Raw genomic sequence first — 26,610 nt, 5'->3', positions numbered from 1 at the left:
CGACTCGCAATCGAAATACACACCGGTTAGAAAGTGTCATCACTCAACGAAATGCTACATCAGCCGTAGCGTATACATCCATGCTATATTTGCGATTCTGCTGAGCTACAGAACTATAGCTTTCCGAAAATATTGCTGGGATTTGCGAACCCTAGATATATTGTATATAGTACGTGCAAAGAATAAAATGAAATTTATATACACAGCTGTACGGTCAGAAAAACATGCGTTCAACTTGGATTTTGTTTGTTTGGTGTTTTTAAAAACTAATTTTGAATAATTAATCAATATTTGTTGTAAGTTTACTAGAAGAGTTTTAATGTAGCAAGTAAATTATGCGTGTTAAAGTGTACTGAGAAGCAATAAAATATACATGTGACTTTCCCAAATCCATTCAAATGATTTGAATAAATCTATAGCTAAATACAATAGGACAAATGTACTTTAAAACGTTAATTAATGAAACTGCTGCGGCTGAATATTATATTTTTTTTTCAAATTTTTATTCACTTGTTGTGATCAAATGGAAATAATCCACTAAAGTCGAAGATAAAATATTGATTGACTCTTGTGTTTCATGATGACATGCATTCCAAAAGCAATACCAGTTTTATCAAACAGATTCTTATAAACCATTCCGTTTTCTTTACACCTAAATGTATTAACTGACTATGAGGACAAAATCAATGAGATGGTCCACGAGACTGCATTTTTTCCCCCGTGAAAAAAGTGACGGAAAATGCTGTCGAGAGGGACAATAAACATACTACATGTATGCCCAAATAATTAGTAAGAACATGATTTTAGTATTTTATCCATTTATTATATCCAATCCACACTTTTCAAAAGTTGTTCCCCTTTACGGGGTCAACCCAAAGGTCAAAAGGGAAAAAACCTAAAAAATCCCCTTCTTTATACAATCAAATATTTGGGCGTACTGTGATGAAATCGCTTTGGATTTGATTTATTCATTCAATATGTGGTGGCAACCCATATATTTAATGAGTCATTCTGGGGCAATCAAAATACATACATGTAGTACATGTATTACCGAAAACGGAGTTTTAATGTCAACTGATATAGATACAAACTTATAGATACAAACATATAGATACTAACTTCAATACTACAAAGGCTACTGTGATAAATCTATGGGTTTTCCCCAAAAGATGACGATAAAGACCCACAACATTTGTAAAGTGTGGATTGTGATCACAACTACGATTTCCACAGAATTATCCATGTAAGAAACTCACGACCAGTTGTGCGAATAAGCGTTAAGTATTAGTACATGTTTGAGATACTGGCTTTGGATTTTCGACAACAATAATTATCATACATATAATATGCCACTTTAAAACGGCGCCACTGTCTAACAGTACTTTCAGTACTTTGATTAAATCTTTATTACACACGTGCATTGCATGGTGAACGTCCCTTTTACTTGAAAAATCTTGCTCGCTGTTGTTATTAAATGCCATATAACATTTTCATCAATTGTGAATGTAAATGCTGACATATCTTAAACATGCATCGGTTAATCTTTTTTGTGAAATATCATGATATTGCTTGTCCCATTGTCTGCACTGTTTCGGAGATCGCAACTTTTAAACCTTAGATATGCCTGACGTCATGACGTCAGGCAATGAATGTTTCATAACTCTCTCTATGAACATATATAATGGCTTTAACGCAAAGATACACAATTATTCTATACAAATAGACATCAGTATAAATATAAATATAAGCATTGAATGCCAAACGCGCAGTATTGAATTTGTCTGCACCGTTTGGTGTGTTAGAGAACCAACGACGTCCAAAAATAAGCAATCAATGCTTAATGTGTTTATCTTGACTCTCTCAAAAATCACATGACAGAGTGCGATATGGTGTCATATATTTTAATGACACGTGTGTCACCTCTATATCACACTGTTTAAAAACTTCATGTAATGTTTTTCAATTCAATTGTTAGATCATCTTTGTAAGTGACAATACTCTTGTGTCACCTCTATATAACACTGTTTACAAAGCTTCATGTACTGATTTTCAATTCAATTGTTAGATCATCTTTGTAAGTGACAATACTCTTGATTAAAATCTGCAAAACGACTGTAGTCGTCCGTTACATCATCTGGTGGTGTGCTATTTTCACGCAATGTGTTATATACACACTCGCTTGGCTTTTCTGGTTCGTTATTCAGTTGAACAGTTTCATATTCACTTGATGAACAAGGAGTGGGCGCTGTATTGGAACTCGGACTTGTTGTGGGTGGGCGTGGTCCTTCTGTCACCTCTAAAACAAAGTAGTTGGTGGTCGTGGGCGATATGCTATCATCAACCGTCTCGGTGATTCTAGATTCTACTACAACTGAGTTTTCGTAATGATCTGGTAGCTGGAATATACATCCCTGATTTACATTACACTTGTAAAAGAATTGTTCATTATTTATTTACATGTAAAAGAATTGTTCGTTATTTATTTGCATATATTTATCTCGTTCATCACAAAAAATGTAACTACCTTTTTCACCTTTGCCAACCTTAATTTCCTGTTAAAAAAAAAAAAGAAGTATTTATTTTGAAATGAGTCTCAACTTGGAAAGATGTACTTTAGTTTTGATGACAAAGACTATACAGTCTTACTGTGTTCTGTGTCACAGGATGACTAGATCATGTAGAAAACGTTTTTCTAAAGTCTCTATGTTGTCATTTTTGGGGAATCTTTTAGTAATTAAAACTTTAAATGAATGACATTGTAACTGCTATTCAGCTTTCATAGATTTTACTAAACTTATATTTGGCGTTACCTAAAAGTATAAAAGATCGCGAGCAAGCACTTAAAACTCTGGTGAGGCTTGCGCAATAGACTATTGGTTACAAGTAGTATTTGGAGAGTGAAAATAATTTTGCAGGCAACAAGTTAACCTTTAATGCACTCATGTGCTGCGATTACCTGTAACGTCTATACAGCAGTGCAGCAGCCCCCAGGATAATTAGCAATGCTAAACACACAAGAATGGTGACCAGTACCGAACTGTTCTTGGGATCTGAGGGGATGGAAACTTCTGGAGGACCGGTGGGGGGAGGAGTTTTGGTGTATGGAAAAATCGCAATGACGGGATGGGTCCCTGAAGGCGTTGAAGATGTGCCTCGTATTTCTGTTCCAGTTGTTTGCAGAGCTGTTCTTGGGCTTGTATGGGGAAGATAATCTTTACAGAAATATTTATTTGTTAATAGAAAAGCAGTATTATGAATAAAAAAAATTTAGTCACTTTAGTCATTTTTGTGACAAATTGCAAGTTGTTTCCGTACAATATTCCTTCATCCGTAAGTAAACTTTTTTTCAAGTATTAAACTTTTTAGAAACGACCGTTTCAATCCCTCAACTCAATCAATATTTTTATCTGTACGTAACGATAGTAACTTAGTAAGCCATTATTACCCTTCCCATTCTATCTCCAATTCAGCTCCACATCCCTACCTAAACATATATTTTTATTATTGCATTATAAGATATTTTTTATATTGCAAAGTGCCTCATAAATTTATCAAAATACAAACAACTAAGTAACGTTGACTGAATTGTACACGATCCAAAATAGTGCTTAGATCTGCCACCCTAATCCAATTATTTTTTTATTCATGAATCATTCATTGTAATGAATATTGGAAAAAAAAAACGAAACTTACCTTCTATGAATATGAACGAATTTCGAAATTGTACTTTTTATGATAATAATTCTGCATCAAATTAAAAAAATTGATTCGTAGTGCAAACTAGTAATCATTATTTTTCAAATCTATTATTTATCATATCTGAAATTGACTCGATAAAACTTCAAAGATATCAATGTACAAGAAATACATTGTACAATGTATCTGGATATGAACATGTTTGTACCGATAATACTTACCATATATCACATAGATGTCGCCATGACAGCAACGTTCCTCATACAGAGTCTGCTTTGATTGGTTATTGTTGTAATAAACCGTATAAAGCTGTCTATCCTGTCTTGTGGCGCAAGAACCAAGATCAATTCTCGTGATGTTAATGTCCTTTGAAGCCGTTATATATACACATTTACAGCAGCTTGGGATAGAACATCTTCTGAAACTGGAACTTGGCATAATTCCTCTACATAAAAGTATTTCTAAAAAAACTTTAAAAACAGTTCCTCATTAAAAAGATCCTCATATCTACATATCTTTCCTATTCAATAGATCAAACTTATTCTATAATAAGTGTGTACTTATTATAGCAAAATGTCAAATGTATCCGTATCGGACACAAAAAAGTGATATATTTAGTACATAAACTTAATTTGAACATCTTTGTACATTTTAAAAAAGTGTTAATTGAAACACTTTTTATGATAAGAAGGGCGAAATTGAGAGAGATCTGCAACTATTTTAAATCTTACGTAATAGATTCAAGTTTGCGTTTGAGCTAGCTGAACATACGACATAATAAATCGTAATAACGAGATAATAACTCGTAAAGACAACATAAACCAAGTCCAAAGGTAAGTCGAACGGATGAGTTACTAAATCGTACTATTGATGTTCATATACTGCGTTATCTTTCAAGGTACTTCAAGTTTACCTCTACCAATTGCATGACTCTTATAGATACTGTTTTTCTACATGATAATAGGTTGCTTTTAGTGATTATGTCAAATATGCCAAAACTTCCGTAAGCTAAATTATTTCCAAATAAATGTATTCATGCCATTATTATTGTAGAAATTGTAGTTGTTCTAAAAAAAACCTTAAAATATCTCATTATGTCACTAATCCTTGCAACCTATGCCGACAGGAAACTCTCTGCTTGCAAAGACGTATGTCTTTATTTTTCAATTTTGTTCCCTTTATTTGAATTTTTATCATCAATTTCGTGGGTTTTTTTGGTATATTCATTTATTACATGATAGATACTGATTGATATATCGGCAATTGTATATGATGTAACAAAGTCATTGAACCGTTGTTCATTGTTATATCATTGAATTTAATTTTAGCTTTCTTTGCAAACAGAGACATATAGCTTATTCATTAATTGTTATACCCCTACGGCCAATTAAGAGCTAATAATAACCTTTTGATAAATATGTAAATAATTATTTGTGTTAATATAAACACATCAAGTGCAAAATACATGTTTTACGATAGTCTCTTCAGCTCTACACATGTGTAAATTATCATAAAAGTAACATAAGTTTTAATCCTACCCTTTTGCTGAAATAATCCTCACATTGAAGTGGTTTCTGTCTTCTAAGATTAGCAGGAGCTTGTCGCGGAAGGAAAAGAGATATATGTTATCACTATTATTATATTATTTGACATCATACTCACACTTTAAGTGGATGCATCAACATATAAGTAGTTTCATAACCGAGGACAGACCGTATATAGAGATTGCCGATGAAAATAACGCTACAGTATCAGAATGTGTCATCAGACGAAGAAACATTTGTTTGTCTATGCTGGTAGAGAGAGAGAGAGAGAGAGAGAGAGGGGGGGTAGGATTATTTTTACAACAAATCTCCCAAGGTAAAGAAAAAGGGCTGTGTTTAAAGATATTCATGTAGTAAATCATTTTAATTTTCATTCTGCTGGCTAATGTGTTGACCACCCAGCCTCTTTAACATAATGGAAGTTCATAAATCGGCATTCCGCAATATAGGGCTGCTTACCAAATTATAAGATCTTAAATTTTTTGGTTTGTTTCTAGTTAAAAAGAAGTAAAAATGAACGAAAGCTTTATCCAAAATTATGAAATTTGAGGAGTTATATCTGTGTCAGAGATTCTGGTAAAACGGTGCATATCTCTAGCTCTGACCTCGGCATCATGAAGCAATTTCAGACATGTCAAATTTTCTGTCAGTTATTAAATGAACATTCATCATTGAATGAGGATTATGATTTGTAATTAACAACGTTATATCAAATCACTTTTAATAGCATGTCAGTTTGGTCAGTGTTTGCAATCAATAGATATTAATACAGTGTACAATTTTTGAGTTCATAAACATGTACTTATCGTCTTTTGTACCAAGGTCCACCCATTCTGTTCATTTTTATTTGGAACGACAAGGTCACAAACCCGGACAAAATTCCCTGTTACAGGGTGTACAAACATCATCGATAATGCGTCATTTATTGAAGAAAAAAACAACCCAAGCTCTCAACACTAATCAGGATGTGTCATATTTATTCACTCTTGTAATAGATTTATCAAAAGAATGGTATATTTTCTATAATTCATTGTTTAAAACGGTGCCATTTTCATGAGTTTAAATGTCATCCTTTACAACGGAAATGCCGTATATAAGGAAGTACTTTTATTAATTATGTACACAATGTTTTAAATGTTATATTAAATGAGTAATACAATGTACTATGCAGTTCAAAATATACAAGAATCATAAAATTCGTCTGCTCGGTTATTAAATAGGAACATGTAAAAAAAAAAAAGAAGTAAATTTTCATTCCTCTAGGGTTGAAATGCACGTATAACTATTTTTAGTATTATATTTCAGGCAAGTCACATGGGAGGGGAGGGGGCTGTGGAGTATAGCCTCCCTCATATTTTTTCTCATTTTTCTTCAACTTAAAGAGGTTCGCTCCTTAGGTTTAGGGTAGTCATATTTGGTCACCTCTAATCTGAAAATTCTGCATCACGTATTAATTCTAGTAGTATAAATCACAATTTTTGGTGGAAGGTTTTTAAAAAAAGGAAATGAACAATTTTCATAACTCACTAGTTTTAGAGTACTGATACTTTAGCTTCCTAATTTTCATCGCAGACCACACTTCTAGATAGTTTGTGTATTACGATACATTCATGATGTTCTAAAAAAAACATATTAAAACAATATTTTGATATTTCTATCAATATATGTATTTTGGCATATTTAGCTTAAATTTAAAAGAAATTAAGAAAAAAGTAAAGCAAGAATTTTTAAACTTTGACTTGGATTTACTTTTAAAGTCACTACATGTGTCCAACTTCATACTGTATTAAAATCATAACTAAATAATTGCTCAAACTATAAATATTTGTTTGATTTCTTCAAATTATCAATTTACATGGTAGATTTAAGCAAAAATTTGAGAAATATTATCATTTCTTGTTTGGGTCCTATATTTAAAAAAAATGACATGTAACATGGGTCACAAATAAAATAAATGAACATTTTAGGTACTCATTTTTGTATCCAAGTAGTTTTCGAATGTTTTTACTATAATTTCAGGTGCCAACCTCCTTAAACAAACATTAAATTGAATATTATACAGAAGGTGATGGAAATGGGATCTTTAAACAGCCTATGGTACATGTACCCCACAACGCAGCTTTTCGGGTTCAGTATTCATTTGAACAGTTTCGTATTCACTTGAATGACAAGGGTTCAGTCACTTGAATGGCAAGGGTTCAGTATTCATTTGAACACTTTCGTATTCACTTGAATGACAAGGAATGGAAGTTGTAGTGGAACTAAGGTTTGTTGTGTACGGATTGTGTTCTTCTTGTGGATAAGATCCGTTTGTCGCCTCAATAACACTGTAGATATGTGTGGTGATTCGAGATTCTTCAATAACTAAGTAATCGCAATGGTCTGTATACTGCAAAAAATAACCTAAAGTTACAAAAGTGATTTTTAAACTTTTAAAAACGTTCCATGTCTTTCATTACAAATATACTTACCTCTTCCACCGGTGCCGACCCTGATTTCTTTGAAAAAAGATATTGATTTAATATGAATAAAATGTTTACTGTTAACATTTGGTTAACATTTCTAATAAGTTTTACTGGACCACGTGCCACAGTATGATTAGATGATTAGCATTTTCACCCCAAAGTAGGATACTCAGGACAGGATGTTGATGGTCTCTTTTAAATCATTTTTAGACATTTTTTCTAAACAAACTAAATATACCATAATATATAAATAGTGCCTGTTTGTGAGGGTAACAGTTGAAATTGACAACCCGAGAAAACCTTTGTCAACACCGACGCGAAGCGGAGGTTAATTTTAGAGAAAATTTTAATGCCATTTTATAGAAATGACGTGAATTCTACGGCGAACTGTATGCGTATAATTTATCCGCATGTAAAAATTCGTTGTGTTAACAGATACATATATGTGACATTATATAAATAGTGCCTGTTTGGGAGGGTAACAGTTAAAATTGACACCCCGAGAAAACCATTGTCAACCGACGCGAAGCGGAGGTTGACAATGGTTTTCGAGGGGTGTCAATTTCAACTGTTATCCTCCCAAACAGGCACTATTTATTTTGTTATACTGTCTTTTTTAAAATTTTTAAGAAAATTTTACTGCTTTTATATAGGAATAACGTGAATTCTACAGCGAACCGTACGCGCATAATTTTCGCGCATGTAACATTTTTTAATGTTACCCGTTGCCAAGTGCGTTGCTAACGCTGAGGGTAATAGTAAATATTATTAACTGCGTCTTAACCAATCAGATTTCAGTATTTAACATGAAAGTATAACAATTCCAAATAGCACCGAAACTTGAGCAATACCTGTATAGCCTGATGGTTATGTTGCAGCCAAATAATTTAACTGTTATTGCACGCAATGTGTGATGTGTACCTGAAGCGTCTATACAGCAGTGCGCAGACTCCCAGGATAATTAGCAATGCTAAACTCACAAAAATGGTGACAAGTACAAAAGTGTTCTTGGGGACATCTGAAGGACCAGTGAATGAAGGGGTCCCTGGGGTTAAAGACGCTGCTCGTATTCCTGTTTTGGCTGGTGGCAGTGGTGTTCTTGGGCTTGCATCGTGAAGATAATCTTTACCCAAAAAATTATTTATAAAAAATCAGTCTTATGAAAACAAAAAACAAGAGGCTCATGTGCCACATCGCTCACCTGAGGAACAATAAATATGATAAAATCAGCAGTTCTCCGATCCTCAGCCTCAAAGTATTTTTTTTCATAATAAGAATGATATTTTTCTTTCAACCTTTACAAATGAAATGATATAAAATGAATTTTTTAGAGAGTATCAATGCATTTTTCAAAGTAATTGTGAGTTTGTCTACGATGGATATAATGGAATAAGGAAACAAGTTGAGTTAAAAACAAATTTCCGGTGCATCGATTGGCTCGAACTCTATACCAAGATGTATATAAGTGGGAGTGCTCCGTGGATCCACTACGCCAAACATGCAGTTGTGTAACTAATGGTTATACTAGCAATAGATTACTAAACTAAAATTGTCTGTTTAAAGTCAGATTTATTGTACGAATAAAAGAAACCCGGATAATTTAGAGTTATCGAACTTTGCTGAGGATCGGAGATCGTTAATGGAGTCATGATACAAACTATCTGGACAATGTACAATAATACATGTAGATCCTGTATAAATAAAATCCTTTTTTCCCCTGCATATTCTTATGTTTATAATCATAAGTCCCTTTTCTAACACGATGATTTAATAGTAATATCACATGTTGAGCACTGTAGTTCTCAAAACGACCTACCTGAGGATGCATCCACACAAGTTTCAGCTATTCTGACAGATTAGTTTCTTAGAAGAAGATTTTTTAAAGATTTACTCTATATATTCCTATGTAAAACTTTGACCCTCTATTGTGGACCCACCCTACCCCAAGAGGTCATGATTTTCACAACTTTGAATCTACATTACCTGATGATGCTTCCACTTAAGTTTCAGCTTTCCTGGCCGAGTCGTTCTTGAGAAGATTTTTGAAAAATTCTCACAATTTTTCAATAATTTCTAATTATCTCCCCTGGAAAAAGGGCGTGGCCCTTAATTTTTACAACTTTGAATTCCCTTCGCATAAGGGTGATGTGTGCCAAGTTTAGTTGAAGTGGCCCACTAGTTCTTTAGAAGATGTTGAAAATGTAAACCGTTTACGGACAGACAGACAGACAGACAGACGGACGACAGACAAAATGTGATTAGAAAAGCTCACTTGAGCTTTCAGCTCAGATGAGCTAAAAACTTTTTAAAGTCACATTAAAAATTAAAGTCACTTATGTCCCTTTTCTGATAAACTGCAAGTTGTTTATGTCCGATATTTCGCAATCCCTATGTAGGCTGTTTTTCAATTAAATAAACTTTTTAGAAACGACAAATCCAATCCTTCAACTCAACCAACATTTTTATCCGTACGTGATGATTTATGATAGTAACTCTTTCAGCCTTCATTAGTCCGTTCCCTATCTTATCTTCATTCATCTCTAGATACCTACCTATTAACATACCACAAACATGACACTAACGTTTAATGAATTGTACAAGATCCAAAATAATGTTTCGATATGCCACCCTAACCCAAATATTATTCTATTTAAAAATCATAACATGTAGTTGTATTGAATATTAAAAAAGAACGAAATTTGCCTTTTATTAAAATGATCGAAATTATACTTACTGGCACTGTACCAGTTATCGACTAAGGCCAGTTATCGGCTAAACTGAGAGGAGTTCGGGTTTATGGCACGCGACTATCCGAGATTTTTTAATTCAGTTTTCTGTTTCGAATAAAGAAAAGTCAGTTTGCTTGAAAACGTTCTTGAATATAATTCAAATAACATTATGCAGAGTATCAAATCAACAAGTACAAGGATTTTATTATGTTATTATCGCAAAGCCGATAACTGGTACGGTAAATCGTAAAACATTGCAAACTCGGGGCGTGCTAAAAAGCACAAAAACAAGATGTTTTGAGTTCTTAATAATGATTTGATATAACAGAGAGATAAACAAGGAAATCATCATTTAGAGTATGTCAAGATTTATAAAAAAAAATTCACGAAATAACGAAATAAGAAAAGAAAACGTTAAATCTTAGCCGATAACTGGCACAGTGCCAGTATGGTTAACTGGTCATTGGAATAGATATTTATATCTTTTTTTTTTTCAAGTTAACCTTTATGATAATAATAATATTTCTGTATAGAATTAAAATGTTTGATTCATAATGCAAACTAGTAATCATTATTTTTCAAATCTTGTGAATATTTATCATCTCTAAAATTGACTCGAAATAACATCAAAGATATCAATGTACGAGAAATACAATGTACAATGTATCTGGATATAAACATGTTTGTACCGATAATACTTACTATATATCACATAGATGTCGCCATGACAGCAACGTTCCTCATACAGAGTCTGCTTTGATTGGTTATTGTTGTAATAAACCGTATAAAGCTGTTTATCCTGTCTTGTGTGGCAAGAACCAAGTTCGATATTCGTGATGTTGATGTCTTTTGGAGCCGTTATGTATACAAACTTACAGCAGCTGGGGTTAGAACATGTACGTCTTCTGAAACTGGACCTTTGCATAATTCACCTACATAAATGTATTTAAAAGTAACAAGTGAAGAATAAAAAAATAATAATAATAATAATTGAATAAATTATCCATCTACATATCTATGTTATTTATTTTGTATTTCACAGTCCACTGTGGAGCTTTTGAGATTTATCACCAATAAACTGAGTGAAATTGAAAGATCGGCCTCTGCTATGAGGAAAGCATCTGCTACTATCTTTACTACAAGTAGTAGGTAGGGATACTGAGTTTTGCTTACGAAAAAATAATTTGGACATACGACATGATAAGTCAAAAATATAAACGTAGATAAGTCGAATGGACGAGTTACTAAGCTGTACAATTAAAGTACATGCACTTTATTATCAAGTTACTTGAAATTAACCTCTACCACTGTCAACTGCAATCACCTGACTCCGATAAGTAAGGTTTGTGAATCAGTGTAATGTCCAATGAATGGTTGTAAAGTGAAAATGTTGAATAAGCTAAAACTTCTGTACGCTGAATTATTTGTAAATGAATTGTGTTGTGCCATTATTATTGTAGCTGTTCTAAAAAAAAAATCTTTAAAATATTGCATTATATTATTCATCCTCGCAACCTGTGACACTCCGATAGGAAACTCTTGGCTTGCGAAGATGTGTGCTTTACTTTTGAATTTTGAATTTTGATTATCATGATCACTTTCGACGTTTTTATACATTTATGCATTGATAGTTTGATACAAAACCAAGCGTACATGAAGTAATGAAGAAGTTCTACTATTGTTCATTATTTTCAGCTTTCTTTGCAAACAGAGACATATACATGTAGCGTGTACATTAATTGTTAAACCTCTACAGCCAAGAGCTAGCCTTTTTCGATATTATTCAAATATTTGGATTTGTGTTCCTACAAACATATTAAGAGCAGAAACCAGCCTTTCGATAGTCTCCCCAACTCTTTAAATGTGTATGGTGAAAGTGATAAAAGTTTAAAACTTACCCTTTTGGTTAGAAATACCGGTACTCTTACAGTAATGTGGCCTGTGTCTTCTTAGATCAAAAAAAGCTTGTCGGATTTGCTATCATGTTATTTATTTTTTATTTTTTCATCTTACTCATGCTTTAAGTGGGTACGTGCATATCTGCACTTATATAAGTAGTTTCATGACCGAGGACAAACAGAAATTTCCTATATCTAGTTGATGACATGCTCCTTACTTGTGCAATTATGGTTATGTACAAGTATTTTGGTTTTGTCATGATTATAGTTGAAAAATAACAGTAAGAAACGCTTGAATTTCATAGGAAATGTCTGTTGAACAAAATCATTTCAATTATAACGTGGGGAAATGAATGATGTTTATTTCTACCAAGAACATGACCGAATTAGACGGTGCAAATGTCTCTGCACTAGTATGTGTTTACAGAACCTCTTATAAGTAATAACCCAAATGCACATTTAAGATATCCCACTCCTCACGCTTTGATTTCATTGCACAAATGATCCTTTTATTTTATAAAGGATGTGCAGCCATCTTGTACATTTGATGATAAGAATGTAAACTTTTCTTGAACTGGCTTGTTTCTGTCCGAAACTGGTAAAAATGTTGCTAAAATATATAAAAGCAGTAAATATAGAGTCCTACAAGCCACTTTTTAAAAAAAATATGCATACAAGAACAGGACATTGCCTTTTTAATCACTCAGAATAGCTGTCGAACTGCACAGCTACAGACTTATTTTGAAGATTTAAAAATCTGAAAAACGCGAAGGGGATTCATTGGTGTCCTCTCTACAACCATAGGAAATGTTTACATTCTTATTCTCAAATCTACCAAATGACCGCACATATGGTTTTATTTATTTAATCATCACATAAAGATTGTTATTTCATTTTATTTTTATTTTATCACATGGTTCGTGTGGATCTCATTATGTACATTATTGTAAGAAGCTACAATTGCAGAGAAAAAATACATAGCTTTACCATTGATAACGTAAGAATTTGCTGTGATCGGATTCTCCATTTCTACCCGTTTTACTCATAATTTAGTATTATAGTTTTGACTTCCTGCGGTTTAAGCATGGCTGGGTTAGAATTACTTTCTGATCAAGGTTTTCGTATAGATGGAAGGCGCTCGCATGAACTTCGAAAAATTCAATGTAAACTTGGAGTTTTTAGCCAGGCTGATGGTTCTGCATACGTAGAACAGGGGAATACAAAGGTGTTAGCAGCAGTTTATGGGCCACACGAGGTGCGTTCAATATGAGTGTGACTAAAATGGGTAGCGAAACCCGGGCCGGGCCGGGATTTTCGAAACTGATAACAGGGTTTTTGTAGATTTCTTAAAAAATACTTATTTGTTCTGCACGAAATTTATGACAATGTTTATTAAAAATGTTTTTCATCACAAATATATTAAATTATATCAATTAATGGCTTTATTATTGCGAAAAAGTTGGTAATAGTATACTTGCAAGACGGGAAAATGGTTGGATAGTTAAACAAGTATGAGATGGGCATGTATGTAATTGGACCCTCTGATATTGTAAAAGCATGCATGCAATGAAAATTCCTCATTGATTGTTATATATATCGTTAATTAAAATTTACTTTCTATAAGCAATAAATCATATTGTCGTTGTAAGAGTTATATTAATAACTAATAAGTTATACATATTTAACTTAGGTTTTTATTTCTGTTTGGTTATGAAGCATTTACTTGAAAGATACAAATATATAATATATCCCCATTTTGATGTATTTAAAGTGTCATTTCTGTAGATTTTAGTGTCATTCTGGTAATTTCAGGTGTCATTTCTGTAAATTCTGTCATTTCGGTAATTCGATATGTACCGGTTACTGTAATACTTGTATAGTAGAGCAGTACCGATCAGACCCAACCTAATACCAGAGTAAACCCCAACTAAACCCTGGGTTTACTTTTGGGGTTTACTTGGGGTTTACTCTGAGTCAGTTTTTTGAAAATTTAGGTCCATGCATTCGGGATTTACTTTGGGTTTAGTCCGGAATTGTTTTTGGGGTCAACTGTACGCACTGAAGTGTGAAGCAGACCCGTCTTTTATCTTACCATCTTACTGCCTACAATTCTTGCCCCTTGTATATTCTGAATACACATAGAGCCTCTGCTTTCAGGGGTATACTTCTGATCAGGGTTTACCAGTGTTTGAAATAATCGTCCGCCTGACCGCCCGAGACTCATATCTTTTGGCACGGGTGGACAAATTTGTTTTACGAGCGCCCGGCTGGACGTGGATATTTATTGAGCCAAGTGTATATAATAACGGAATAGGAGTTTTGAGAATCTTGAACTGATTCTTGTCACACTATCGCTTTTTTTGTATCTTCATTTAAAAAGTCAAAACAAGCATTTAATGCATGTAGACAATACTTGACATGTGAGCATGGCAATGTAAAATCCCCAGTCATGCTACGGAATAATGCAGGGTAATCTTAGCGTGATTTGTCAAGACTGAAAATATTTGACATACGTCTCTTCTGAATCTCAGATCAGTGCGACACTTATGGATTCAGTACAATTTGCTCAAACTTTGCCCGTTTGTTAAAATAGAAGTATGCTGAAATAAATCAACTTTTTACTTTGAACATAGTTTTAATTCCCTACGTGTAGCTATCAACAGAAAATGTTAGTTTCCTATCGTTAAATGATTTAAATCCCACAAAATATGAACTTGTTTATATTAAATTTATTTCAACAATCAGGGATTCGGAAGAGATGAAACAGTGCTGGTTCTATACTCAATATATACCACTGTATAAGGTTCTGGACATCCATTTATTATTGCGATTACAGATATAATAAATAGATAACAGATAAATAAATGAATGCTCTGAAATGAAATATAACAATAGTAAGTGATATGTATAAAATACATTATGGACACAGTTATAGTTTACTCTTATTAAAGGGCAATAACTCTTATATGTAATTATATATGTAATTACACATTTTATCCATACAGGTCATAAACATGCTTTACAGCTATATATGAGATGTCTTTAAATTTGACATACGTTATAATAATAATGATAAAACATAATCCATACCATTCATATGGGAATGGGCAGTCCTACGCCCTATGGGTGTGCACTTTGCTATTATAGCTTACACAGCAGAGACAGACACTACAAATTACATATATATTTCCATAAGTAATACTAAAATACAGATTACTTTAAAATAAGGTTTTCACTAGTATTACCTCTAGTTCTTGAAGCTCAATATACTTTAATAAATATTCTTTCACTAAAAAATCACTCTTACTAAATAATTAGATTTGCTAAGTTACAGGATATATGTACCATTAATTAAATATTAGCACTTCTGTTATGGTTAGAAATAATTAATGTTAGCTTACCTATATGAGATGAAGTAAAGTCTATATGTTTCAAAGGTCTTTCTAAGTCGTAAATATTAAGTCTTGTCTCCTTAGCTTTAATATGAAGAATGACTTAAAACACAAAGAACTTCTGGAGGGAAATCCACAGACCAATGAAACCCAACTATACAAACTTAAAAACCAATAGATTCTCTCTGTAAAAACACCTTTTGATTGGCCATATAAGGACCATATATCCTAAGGGCCTTAATTAACTTAAGCCAGGTAAACCTAGGTGTTCTACCTGGGCGATTTAATATAGAACTGCATGTATTGCTAAAATTATATTATATCTTAACTAATTAATATCAAAACTGTAATTAGATTTATCAATATAATAATTAATAAATCTCATACTATTACATTCTCCCCCTCCTTTTGAAATGATGTCCGCATCATTTCAAAAAGAAACTTTTTCAAATATAATTCCTTCCGTTGTACCTATCTGAAAATAATTTAGTTATCAGACAGCAACTTTAGCCATTTGGAGGAAGTCTCTTTATCCAATTTGCTGGCTTTGTCAGCTATCTGTGAAAACAATAAAGCCCTATCTCTCCATTTACTGGACTGAATTTGGTTACAAATATAACTATTCATCCATTCAGGCTTAGTCCTCGTTCGGGTTGATTTTCTTACTGGTGTTCTTTCTGGAATTTCATCAGATTCATCTTCTTGGTCTCTAACATCATTATCAGGATCATCTACAATCTGTAAAGGAATAACAACATCATTATTGTTATTTACATGTGTACTAACTTCTGGGTCATCAGTATCCGTCGACTGATTGAGATCGTCCTCTCGCGACCCTTCCTCGAAGTTCTGGACACTATCCTGATCGTCATCAGTGACAGTGCCAGCTTCACTGCTCCTCCCATCATCTAACACATCAGACTCATCTTCTACTACAGGGGGTTGTCCTGCAAAATAAAGAAAATCATTCTCTTCATCAGACTCATCTGTGTTGTGTTGATTAGGGGGTTCTTCAGCTTCTACTTTCTGATCTCTGACTGTCCGCAGTTTCTTGGTTCTGGGAGCTGGCACGGGAGAAGTTAACTTCGTCCCAATCGGCAGTAGTAGATTCCTATGAAGGACTCTGATCCTCCCCTGACCATCTTCTCTACGGACCTTAAATACTGGTATTTCTTTATTAGGCTGCTTCAGGATGATATATGGATGATCTTCCCATCGATCCTGAATTTTGTGTTTTCCATCAAAACTCACCACTTTGACCAGAACTCTATCACCCTCTACTAAGGTAACTCCTCGGACTCTGGTGTCATAGTGACATTTCTGTCTGGCTTGAGAGTTCTTGGTAGCAGTTTCTGCCAGTTTATATGCTTCTTGTAGATTCTGTTTTAAAATTTTCTCTATAAACTGGCATAGAGTTTGACTGTTCATTCCTACTGATACAAAAAACTAAATCAACTGGAAGGTTAGGCTCTCTACCAAACTTTAAAAAGTAAGTTGAAAATCCAGTAGAGTCATGGGCTGTACAGTTGTATGCATGAACTAGAGGATAGATGTAATTTCATTTTGAAATTCCAGTGATTTTACTATGTTCTGTGATGATCTTGCTGCAGATGTTTGTTCCTTGGTCGGAATGAAGTCTTTGCGGGAGGCCATAGTGAACTACAAAATGATTGAAAATAGCATCCACTGTCGTCTTGGCAGTCTGATTCTTCGTTGACACTGCAACCGCATATTTGGTAAAGTGATCTGTAAGAACTAAAATGTTCTGAATGTTCGCTTTGGATGGTTCCAAGGTCATGAAATCCATACACACCATCTCTAGTGGTTGGGTGGTGGTGACACTCACAAGTTCAGCCCTCTAGTTGTTGGGTGTCTTGAACTTGATACATCAGTCACATCCACTGTGTTATATCTGCATGCATCTTCGGCCAGTAGAATTCCTCTCTGACTTAGGAAGAAGCCCTGTCGCGGCCAGGATGACCCTTGTTATTATGCAGATACTGTAAGACAAGATGACTAACCTCTCGAGGTATGACATACTGACACTTGTCTTCAGGCGTCTTGATCTGTCGAACAAGGAGGTCATCTTTGATCCCTAGTCTCTTAAAGTTCTGGTGTAGTATGGCTTCGTACTCATTCCTAGCTGTATTTAGACTCGGTTTTTCACCATCTCTGATGAGTTGTGTCACTGATGATATAACCTCATCTTCCACTTGCAACTTCTTCAAGTCAGTGTGTCTTCCATCTAGATTAGGGAAAGTTGTCTGTAGTTGCTGACAGCTGGCTGGAGATGCTGGAAGAGTAGTAATGTACGGCTGCTTCTGCTTCTCTCCTATGGCCGTGATGGCTCTAATGGCATCTGCATATAATGTTTCTCTGTCAGTCTTACCTGGCAACCTAGACAATAGATCGGCATCAGTATTCATCTTACCTGGCTTATACGTGATGCTGAAATTGTAAGATAATAACGAAGCAATCTATCAATGACCGGTAGCATCCAGCTTAGCAGTGGTGAGGAGCACATACGTCAGAGGGTTGTTATCCGTAAATACAGCAAACTTGGCTCCGGTCAGATAGTCTGAAAACGTTTCAGTGACTGACCACTTTAAAGCTAAAGAAAAATGATGACATCATCTTGGTAGATAAAACAGGACTTAAGATGTAAATCTCCCAGGCATTCTTCTTGAAGTCGCTGATAAGTAGCTGGTGCCTTTACAAGTCCGAAGGGCATTTTGTTGAATTCAAAGAGCCCCAGAGGCCCAATTACCATATTGTAGGTCTTTATTCGTGATTAAGCGGTCAAGCTTCAACGAAAATGAGGTCATCTGAGAAGTGCGACACATGAGTATCCTTTCCGTGTAGAGATGATTTCGGATATGTTACTCTTAAAGGAAAGGATGCCACGTCATAATGACAAATGCTATTTTCAGAAAAGATAATACTGAATAACGACACCTACACTAACAAAGAAAGTATGTTATCTAAATTATATTGCTGTTTAAAAAACATTTCCAAAACTGTTATAGATGCTCTGTTAATGTTTTAAAATGCAAACCTGAATTAATCGTAGCTTTTGATTATTTTTACATCGGTTGTTGGTGTTTCTTTATACACTTTTGTTGCGTTCTTTGCGTTAATTAGTCCTTGATCGATCGAAATCTGAACAGTACAATATCTAATGCATATGATAATAGGAAACCAGGTTCATCACTGTCAACGGTAGACCTTATAGCTTTACCTTATCAGGTCATTCTTTAAAAAGTTTTCGTGTGCTGTAAATTTCCATCGAATATTCCAATGTAAACTATATTTTTGTGAATTATTAGTATTTATTTACATATACCAGGTATTATTTTCGTCTGTTTCTTGCGGAAACTTATAGTTAATTCATAGCTCTATAGAAACAGCCAGACGAAAATCTACACGCCCCGATTATCGATTGGTCGAAATCTGCAGCGTCTGAAACTGACAAGAAACTGACAGGACTGAAATTGACACGCCCTGTTTATCGATTGTTCGAAGCCTGCAGCGACCTTAGAAAAACCACGGACTTCACGAAATCATGATGATTTCAGACTCAAAGTATCACAGGAGATTTGGCTGTTTCTTTTAGCTAACGTACTTATGTACATTAACAGTAATTAAGAGAATTTTACTAACTTTTCATAATCAATTCATTAATCAGTTAAAAGAAAAATGTTTACACAAACAATAAAATGCTTTAGTGATCATTACAGAAAAAGATTTACATAACCCGCAAACGCGGATTATGGGTTTTTTTCTGCAATGTCGCTACCTTTATATCCCGAATGAATCACCAAAGAAAGCATTTTATTGTTTAAATAATGTGCCCGCTAAATACTACCGTTTTATGATTTTTTTTAAATATTATCTGTCATTGGGTCAGTGAATGCAGTTGTATTGAGTTTTTCTTTGAATTTTATTAAACATGTTTCTGGTAATGGAGAAAATGTTAGAAACGTCTTTTTAACAATAAAATGCTTTTTTTTGGTGGTTCATGTCGCAAATGAAAGTAGCAAAATTGTTACATACTTCAAGTAAGTGGGTTAAGTATTTTTTCTGCTAAGTCGCTTTACCGTTGTAAATGGTATGAATCGCCAAAAAAGCATATTATTTATTTGTTTGTTTCTATTTACATATTTCTTAAAATTCTTCGTAAAGTAGGCAGAGGTAACTAAATTATTGTTTATGTATAACAATGCGTTAGATAAAATAAACAGCCTTATAAGAAATTTGAGTCTGACATCATCAGGATTATTTGGTGCAGCCCGTTTATATATATTGAAGGTTTAAACCGATCGACAAACTGGTTAAAACTGGATCGTGTAGAGTTTAACCCTCTCACGTTCAATAGATCTATCAATCACAATCGATCGGTTTCTTAAGAAATAGAGGTAGGTATATAGAATAACAATGTAACTCAATAAATCGGTAAATCGTTAGCCTTGTAAATCAACGAAATTTACACTTGCAAAGAAATGACGTTGTTCTTGCCAATGCAATAATTAATTTTGAGCAAACTACATCAACTTTGATAAAAAAAAATTGCAAATTGTCGAGTTAATAATTTTAAAACAATTACATTTGAATGCGCTGATGAAAACACATAACCACTGAATGTTGGATGGAAAGAATTAGTAACGACATTGAATGTTTTAATTTGTGGACAAAAACTAGATGTCAAGTAGTTAAGAGTCATTTCAATAACGATACAGGCTGTTTTTAAAAACTGACAGCAAAGATTCTTTCCAATCAAATGGTATGAAACTTCATAAATTGCTGAAATAGATACTTCATGAAACAATATTTACATTCAGTGTGTACTTTCCCTTGTGATTGCTTTGAAAATCTGCGATGTTCAATTTTCTTTGAATACACTTAATGCGAATTCATGCGCACAAATATAAACGTCAACATGCGTTTTGAGTATATATATATATAATTATGCATTATTGTTAGATTAAATGAAACGTTCAAACATAATCAATTTAATATGTACTAATTTAAAAAATCGTTAATTAAATCATATCTATCCGTCAATTAAATAACTTTGACAATGTTTCGGGCACCATATTTTTAGTTGCGGAAGCGAACAAAATCAATTGTTAATATGGTTGTTCCCTAAATGTTTCATGACTCTGTCACAGTACGTATATTTAAACAATAAAATGCTTTCTTTGATGATTCATTCCGGATATAAAGGAAGCGACATTGCAAAAAAATATATAACCCGCGTTAGCGGATTATGTAAAAAATTTTCTGCAATGATCGCTACCTTCATAACCCGCATGAATCATCAAAGAAAGCATTTTATTGTTTATGTTAACATCTTTCTTTTAGCTAATTAATTTTATGAAAAGTAAGTAAAATTTACTAAATTACTGTGAATGTACACTAGTACGTTAGCTAAAAGAAACAGCCAAATCGTCTCCTGTGAGACTTTGAGCTTGACATCCTCATGATCATTTGGTGCAGTCCGTAATTTTTTCTAGGTCGCTGTAGTTTTGGACCAATCGATAAACAGGGCGTGTCAATCTTGGTCCTGTCAGTTTCTTGTCAGTTTCAGCCGCTGTCAGATTTCGTCAAATCGATAAACGGGGCGTGTAGATTTCAGTCTGGCTGTTTCCATAGAGCTATGAATTAACTATAAGTTTCTGTAAGAAATAGAGGGAATAATACTTGGTAGATGTTAATATAGTGCCTTTAAAGCGACGATAAACAATTATGCCATACAAATAGACATCAGTATGAATTAAAATATAAGCATTGAATGCCTAACACGCGGTATTCAATTTATCTGCATCGTTTAGTGTGTTACAAGACCAACGACGTCCAAAAATAAGCATTCAATGCTTTAAGCAATATGAGCTGTATTATTTAGAATTTTATTTTGCTGCAAAAACCTGCTAGTATGATAAGTCTGCAAATAACTTCAGCTCTTATGATAAATAAGACTTGAAAAAGAAAACATTAATGTTTGTCCGAAGAAAGATCAATTTTTGTACAGGACGACAATAATTCGATTTTTTTCAAATTAAGGCTTCTCAACAGCTTTTCCCACAAAAATATGGCAAACACAAATTCATAAAACATGATATTTTTTGTCATTTTAGTAGAAAATAACATTTTCGTATAAAAATATTTCATCATAAAAATTGCAGCTTATATTGATTCAAATGTGTTTATATTGACTCTCTTAAAAATCACATCACAGAGAGCGATATTGTGTCATATATTTTAATGACACTTGTGTCACCTCTATATCACACTGTTTATAAAACTTCATGTATTGTTTTTCAATTCAATTGTTAGATCATCTTTGTAAGTGACAATACTCTTGATTAAAGTCTGCAAAACGACTGTAGTTGTCCGTTACATCATCTGGTTGTGTGCTATTTTCACGCAATGTGTTATATACACCCTCGCTTGGCTTTTCTGGTTCGTTATTCAGTTGAACGGTTTCATATTCACTTGATGAACAAGGAGTGGGCGCTGTATTGGAACTCAGATTTGTTGGGGGTGGGCATGGTCCTTCTGTCACTTCTAAAACAAAGTAGTTGGTGGTCGTGGGCGATATGCTGTCATCAACCGTCTCGGTGATTCTAGATTCTTCTATAACCGAGTATTCATAATGATCTGGTAGCTGGAAAATGTATCCCAGATTTACATTACACTTTGATTGTAAAGGAATTGTTCATAATTTATGTTCATGTATTAATGTGCATCGTTCATTCCTAAGAAAGAATTGTACCTACCTTTTTCACCGGTGCCAACCTTAATTTCCTGGGGAAAAAAAGAGATATTTTGAAATGCTGGGAAGGATGTAATTAAGTTTAGATGACAAAAACTAAACAGTCTCAGTGTGTTTTTTGTCACAGAATGGTTAAAAACGTGTTGCTAAAGTTTCTTTTTTGTTGTTCTCATTCTTTTTGTGGCAATGTTTTTGAGTAATTAAAACTTTAAATATAGACAATACATCTGCTGTTTAGTTTTATAGATTAAACTAAGTTTACATTGGCATTACCAAAAAGTAAAAAACTCAATATTGAGACTTACGCGATAGACTATTGGTTACAAGAAGTAATTTTGGAGTAAAAAAAAATTGTAGAAAGTAAGTTAATGTTTAATACACTCCATGTGCTGCGTATACCTGTAACGTCTATACATCAGTACAGCGACCCCCAGGATAATTAGCAATGCTGAACACACAAGAATGATGAACAGTACCGAAGTGTTCTTGGGATCCAAGGGGGTAGGGACTTCTGGAGGATCAGAAGAGGGAGGGGTCCCTGAATGGGTTGAAGACGCTGCTCGTATTCCTGTTGTGGTTGTTCGCAGAGTTGTTTTTGGGCATGCATGGGGAGGACAATCTTTACAGAAATACTTATTTGTTAATAGAAAAAAAGTCGTATGAGTAAAAGAATTCAAAGTCACTTTAGTCACTTTTGTGATAATTGCATAGTGCCTCATAAGTTTATCAAAATACAAACGTATACAAATACAAACGTTGTATACAAACGTATACAAATACAAACGTTACAAATAGTAACGTTAAATGGATTGTACATGATCCAAAATAATGCTTTGATCTGCCACCCTAATCCAATTATTATTTTATTCTCGAATCATTATTTGTATTGAATATTAAAAAAAACCCCGAAACTTATCTTCTATGAATATGAAAGAATTTCGAAATTGTACCTATGATAAAATGTCATTGAAAGAGATATTTATATCTCTTCTTCACAAGTGTTCATTTATATACCCGGTATATTAATAATAATTCTGTATAAAATAAAAATATTTGTTTCATATTGCAAACTAGTAATCATTATATTAAAATCTTGTGATTATTTATCATGTCTAAAATTGACTCGACAACATCAACATTAAATATATCAATGAACAAGAAATACAATGTACCTGGATATGCACATGTTTGTACCGATAATACTTACCATATATCACATAGATGTCGCCATGACAGCAACTTTTCTCATACAGAGTCTGCTTTGATTGGTTATTGTTGTAATAAACCGTATAAAGCTGTCTATTCTGTATTGTGGTGCAAGAACCAAGATCAATTCTCGTAATGTTGATGTCCTCTGGAGCCGTTATATGTACAAATTCACAGCAGCTAGGTTGAGAACATCTTATAAAATCGGATCTTTGCATGATTCACCTACATAAATGTATTTTTAAAAAAAACTTTAAAAAACAGTTCTTCATGAAATAGTTCCTCATATCTACATATCTATTCTACCTAACAGATCAAACATGCTACAAAATCCATAATAAGCGCATACTTATTATAGCGATATGTCAAATGTATCCGTAGCTGTTCCAAGAAAAAAGTGATATATCTAATACATATACTTATGGACATTTTTGTACATTTTAAAAAAGTGTTGATTAAAACACTTTTTATGATAAGAAGAGCGAAATTAAGAGAGATCTGCAACTATTTTAAATCTTGCATAATAGATTCAAGCTTGCGTTTGAGCCGATTAGCTGAACATACGACATAATTAATCGTAATAACGAGATAATAAGTCGTAAAGACAACATATACCAAGTAAGGTAAGTCGAACGGATGAATTACTAAATCGTACTATTAATGTTCATATACTGCATTATCTTTCAAGGTACTTCAAGTTAACCTCTACCAATTGCATGACTCTTATAGATACGGTTTTACTACATGTTAATGGGTTGCTTTTAGTGATTATGTCAAATATGCCAAAACTTCCGTAAGCTAAATTATTTTCAAATAAATGTGTGTATGCCATTATTATTGTAGCAATTGTAGTTGTTCTAAAAAAAAAACACCTTAAAATATCTCATTATGTCACTCATCCTCGCAACCTATGCCGACAGGAAACTCTCTGCTTGCAAAGACGTATGTGTCTTTATTTTTCAATTTTGTTTCCTTTATTTGAATTTTTATCATCAATTTCGTGGGTTTTTTTTTGCATATTCATTTACTGCATGATAGATACTGATTGATATAAATAGGCGATTGTATATGATGTAACAAAGTCATTGAACCGTTGTTCATTGTTATATCATTAAATTTAATTTTAGCTTTCTTTGCAAACAGAGACATATAGCTTATTCATTAATTGTTATACCCCTACGGCCAAGAGCTAACCTTTTGATAAATATGTATATAATTATTTGTGTTACTATAAACATATCAAGTGCAAAAACAAGTTTTACGATAGTCTCTTCAGCTCTACACATGTGTAAATTATCATAAAAGTAACATTAGTAAGTTTTAATCCTACCCTTTTGCTGAAATAATCCTCACATTGAAGTGGATTCTGTCTTCTTAGATTAGCAGGAGCTTGTCGCGGAAGGAAAAGAGATATTTGTTATCACTATTATTATATTTTTTGACATCATACTCACACTTTAAGTGGATGCATCAACATATAAGTAGTTTCATGACTGAGAACAGACCGTATATAGAGATTGCCAATGAAATAACTGCTACAGTATCAGAATGTGTCAACAGACGAAGAAACGTTTGTTTGTCTATGCTGAGAGAGAGAGAGAGAGAGAGAGGGGGGGGGGTTAGGATTATTTTTACAACATATAAATCTCCCAAGGTAAAGAAAAAGGGCTGTGTTTAAAGATATACATGTAGTAAAACATTTTAATTTTAATTCTGCTGGCTAATTTGTTGACCTCCCAGCCTCTTTAAAATAATGAAAGTTCATAAATCGGCATGCCGCAGTATTGTGCTGATTACCAAATTATAAAATCTTTAATTTTTTGGTTTGTTTCTAGTGGAAAAGAAGTGCATAAGCACGCACGAAAGCTTTATCCAAAATTATGAAATTAATGAACTTTTGGTTTTGACATACATATATCTCTAGATCTGGCCTCGGTATCATGAAGCAATTTCAGACATGTCAAATTTTCAGTCAGTTAAATGATTATTTATCATTGAATGAGGATTATGATTTGTAATTAACATCGTTATTTCAAATCACTTTTAATAGCATTTCAGCTTTGTCATTGTTTGCAATCAATAAATAATAATACAGTGTACAATTTTTGACTTCATAAACATGTACTTATCGTCTATTGTACCAAGGTCCACCCATTCTGTTCATTTTTATTTGGAACGACATGGTCACAAACCAGAACAAAATGTCACTGTTACAAGGTGTACAAAAATCATCGGCGATGCGTCATTCATTGCAATAAAAACAACCCAATATCTTAACACTAATCAGGATGTGTCATTTTATTCACTCTTGTAATAGATTAATTTTATCAAAAGCATGGTATATTTTCTATAATTCATTGTTTAAAACGGGGCCGTTTTCATGTGTTTAAATGTCATCCTTTACAACGGAAATGCCGTATATAAGGAAGAACTTTTAATTTATTATGTACACAATGTTTTAAATGTTATATTAAATGAGTAATACTATAATAGAATCATAAAATTCGTCTGCTCGGTTATTAGATAGGGACATGTCAAAATAAAGTAAATTTTCATTCCTCTAGGGTTGAAATGCACGTATAATTATTTATTAGTATTATATTTCAGGCAAGTCGCATGGGAGGGGAGGGGGCTGTGGAGTCTAGCCACCCTCATATTTTTTCTCATTTTTAGACGGTGGCTATAAATAGCCACGGTCTATTGCTACGGTCCTGACCGCAAGAGTATTTCTCACGGGGATACTAGCGGATAACGAACGATAACTCTGTTAGGTACATGTATGCAGTGTTATACAGACAATGTTTTATCTACGTGTCGATTTCAGTATGAGAACTAATTTTAATCTTAGTAGATATTTTAAGCATTATAGCTGCTAATTATTTTGTACATACATTTAAATAATGTATGA

The 26,610-nt window shown here is 33.4% G+C and overlaps 2 protein-coding genes across 9 annotated transcripts in view; both read right to left on the bottom strand.

Moving 5' to 3' along the window:
* Nucleotides 1–25,891, bottom strand: part of LOC117686655 (uncharacterized) — a 186,773-nt gene extending 160,882 nt beyond the window's left edge. The window contains exons 1-6 of one of the 7 annotated variants that reach the window (XM_066080253.1): nt 25,828–25,891; nt 25,033–25,091; nt 23,704–23,927; nt 22,896–23,115; nt 22,501–22,528; nt 21,965–22,388 (exon numbers count right to left, since the gene is read on the bottom strand). In XM_066080253.1, coding sequence (XP_065936325.1) covers nt 22,059–22,388; nt 22,501–22,528; nt 22,896–23,115; nt 23,704–23,920 — 795 coding nt within the window. In that variant the 5' untranslated portion in view covers nt 23,921–23,927; nt 25,033–25,091; nt 25,828–25,891 and the 3' untranslated portion in view covers nt 21,965–22,058. Of the gene's footprint in view, nt 1–8,626; nt 8,829–21,964; nt 22,389–22,500; nt 22,529–22,895; nt 23,129–23,703; nt 23,928–25,032; nt 25,303–25,827 lie in introns of those variants that run through there. The other 6 variants (XM_066080258.1, XM_066080257.1, XM_066080252.1 and 3 more) reach the window with 6 other exon arrangements.
* Nucleotides 1,670–5,347, bottom strand: LOC136269557 (uncharacterized). 2 transcript variants are annotated; one of them, XM_066080247.1, is made up of 5 exons: nt 5,235–5,347; nt 3,918–4,141; nt 2,957–3,212; nt 2,525–2,552; nt 1,670–2,396 (listed from the first exon to the last, which is right to left on the bottom strand). In XM_066080247.1, the coding sequence occupies exons 2-5, from the start codon at nt 4,132–4,134 to the stop codon at nt 2,067–2,069; spliced, it is 831 nt and encodes a 276-aa protein (XP_065936319.1). In that variant the 5' UTR covers nt 4,135–4,141; nt 5,235–5,347; the 3' UTR covers nt 1,670–2,066. The 2 variants fall into 2 exon arrangements, with proteins under 2 accessions (XP_065936319.1, XP_065936320.1); XM_066080248.1 differs by having other exon boundaries at nt 3,918–4,157; nt 5,235–5,341.
* Nucleotides 25,892–26,610: the final 719 nt, after the last annotated feature.

The sequence above is a fragment of the Magallana gigas genome, chromosome 3 (genome assembly GCF_963853765.1).
Source record: "Magallana gigas chromosome 3, xbMagGiga1.1, whole genome shotgun sequence".
In the NCBI taxonomy this organism is placed as follows: Eukaryota; Metazoa; Mollusca; class Bivalvia; order Ostreida; family Ostreidae; genus Magallana; species Magallana gigas.
Note: the sequence above shows the minus strand (reverse complement) of the source record. Positions and strands in the feature narration are given on the sequence as shown.

Excerpts from the sequence above, each read along its gene's own strand:
- LOC136269557 (XM_066080247.1), bottom strand. The coding sequence starts at position 4,134 with ATGCCAAGTTCCAGTTTCAGAAGATGTTCTATCCCAAGCTGCTGTAAA. Across the intron at positions 3,213-3,917 it reads CGACATCTATGTGATATATG|ATTATCTTCCCCATACAAGC; the intron begins GTAAGTATTATC and ends ATTTCTGTAAAG. Across the intron at positions 2,553-2,956 it reads CTGCTGTATAGACGTTACAG|GAAATTAAGGTTGGCAAAGG; the intron begins GTAATCGCAGCA and ends TTTTTTTAACAG.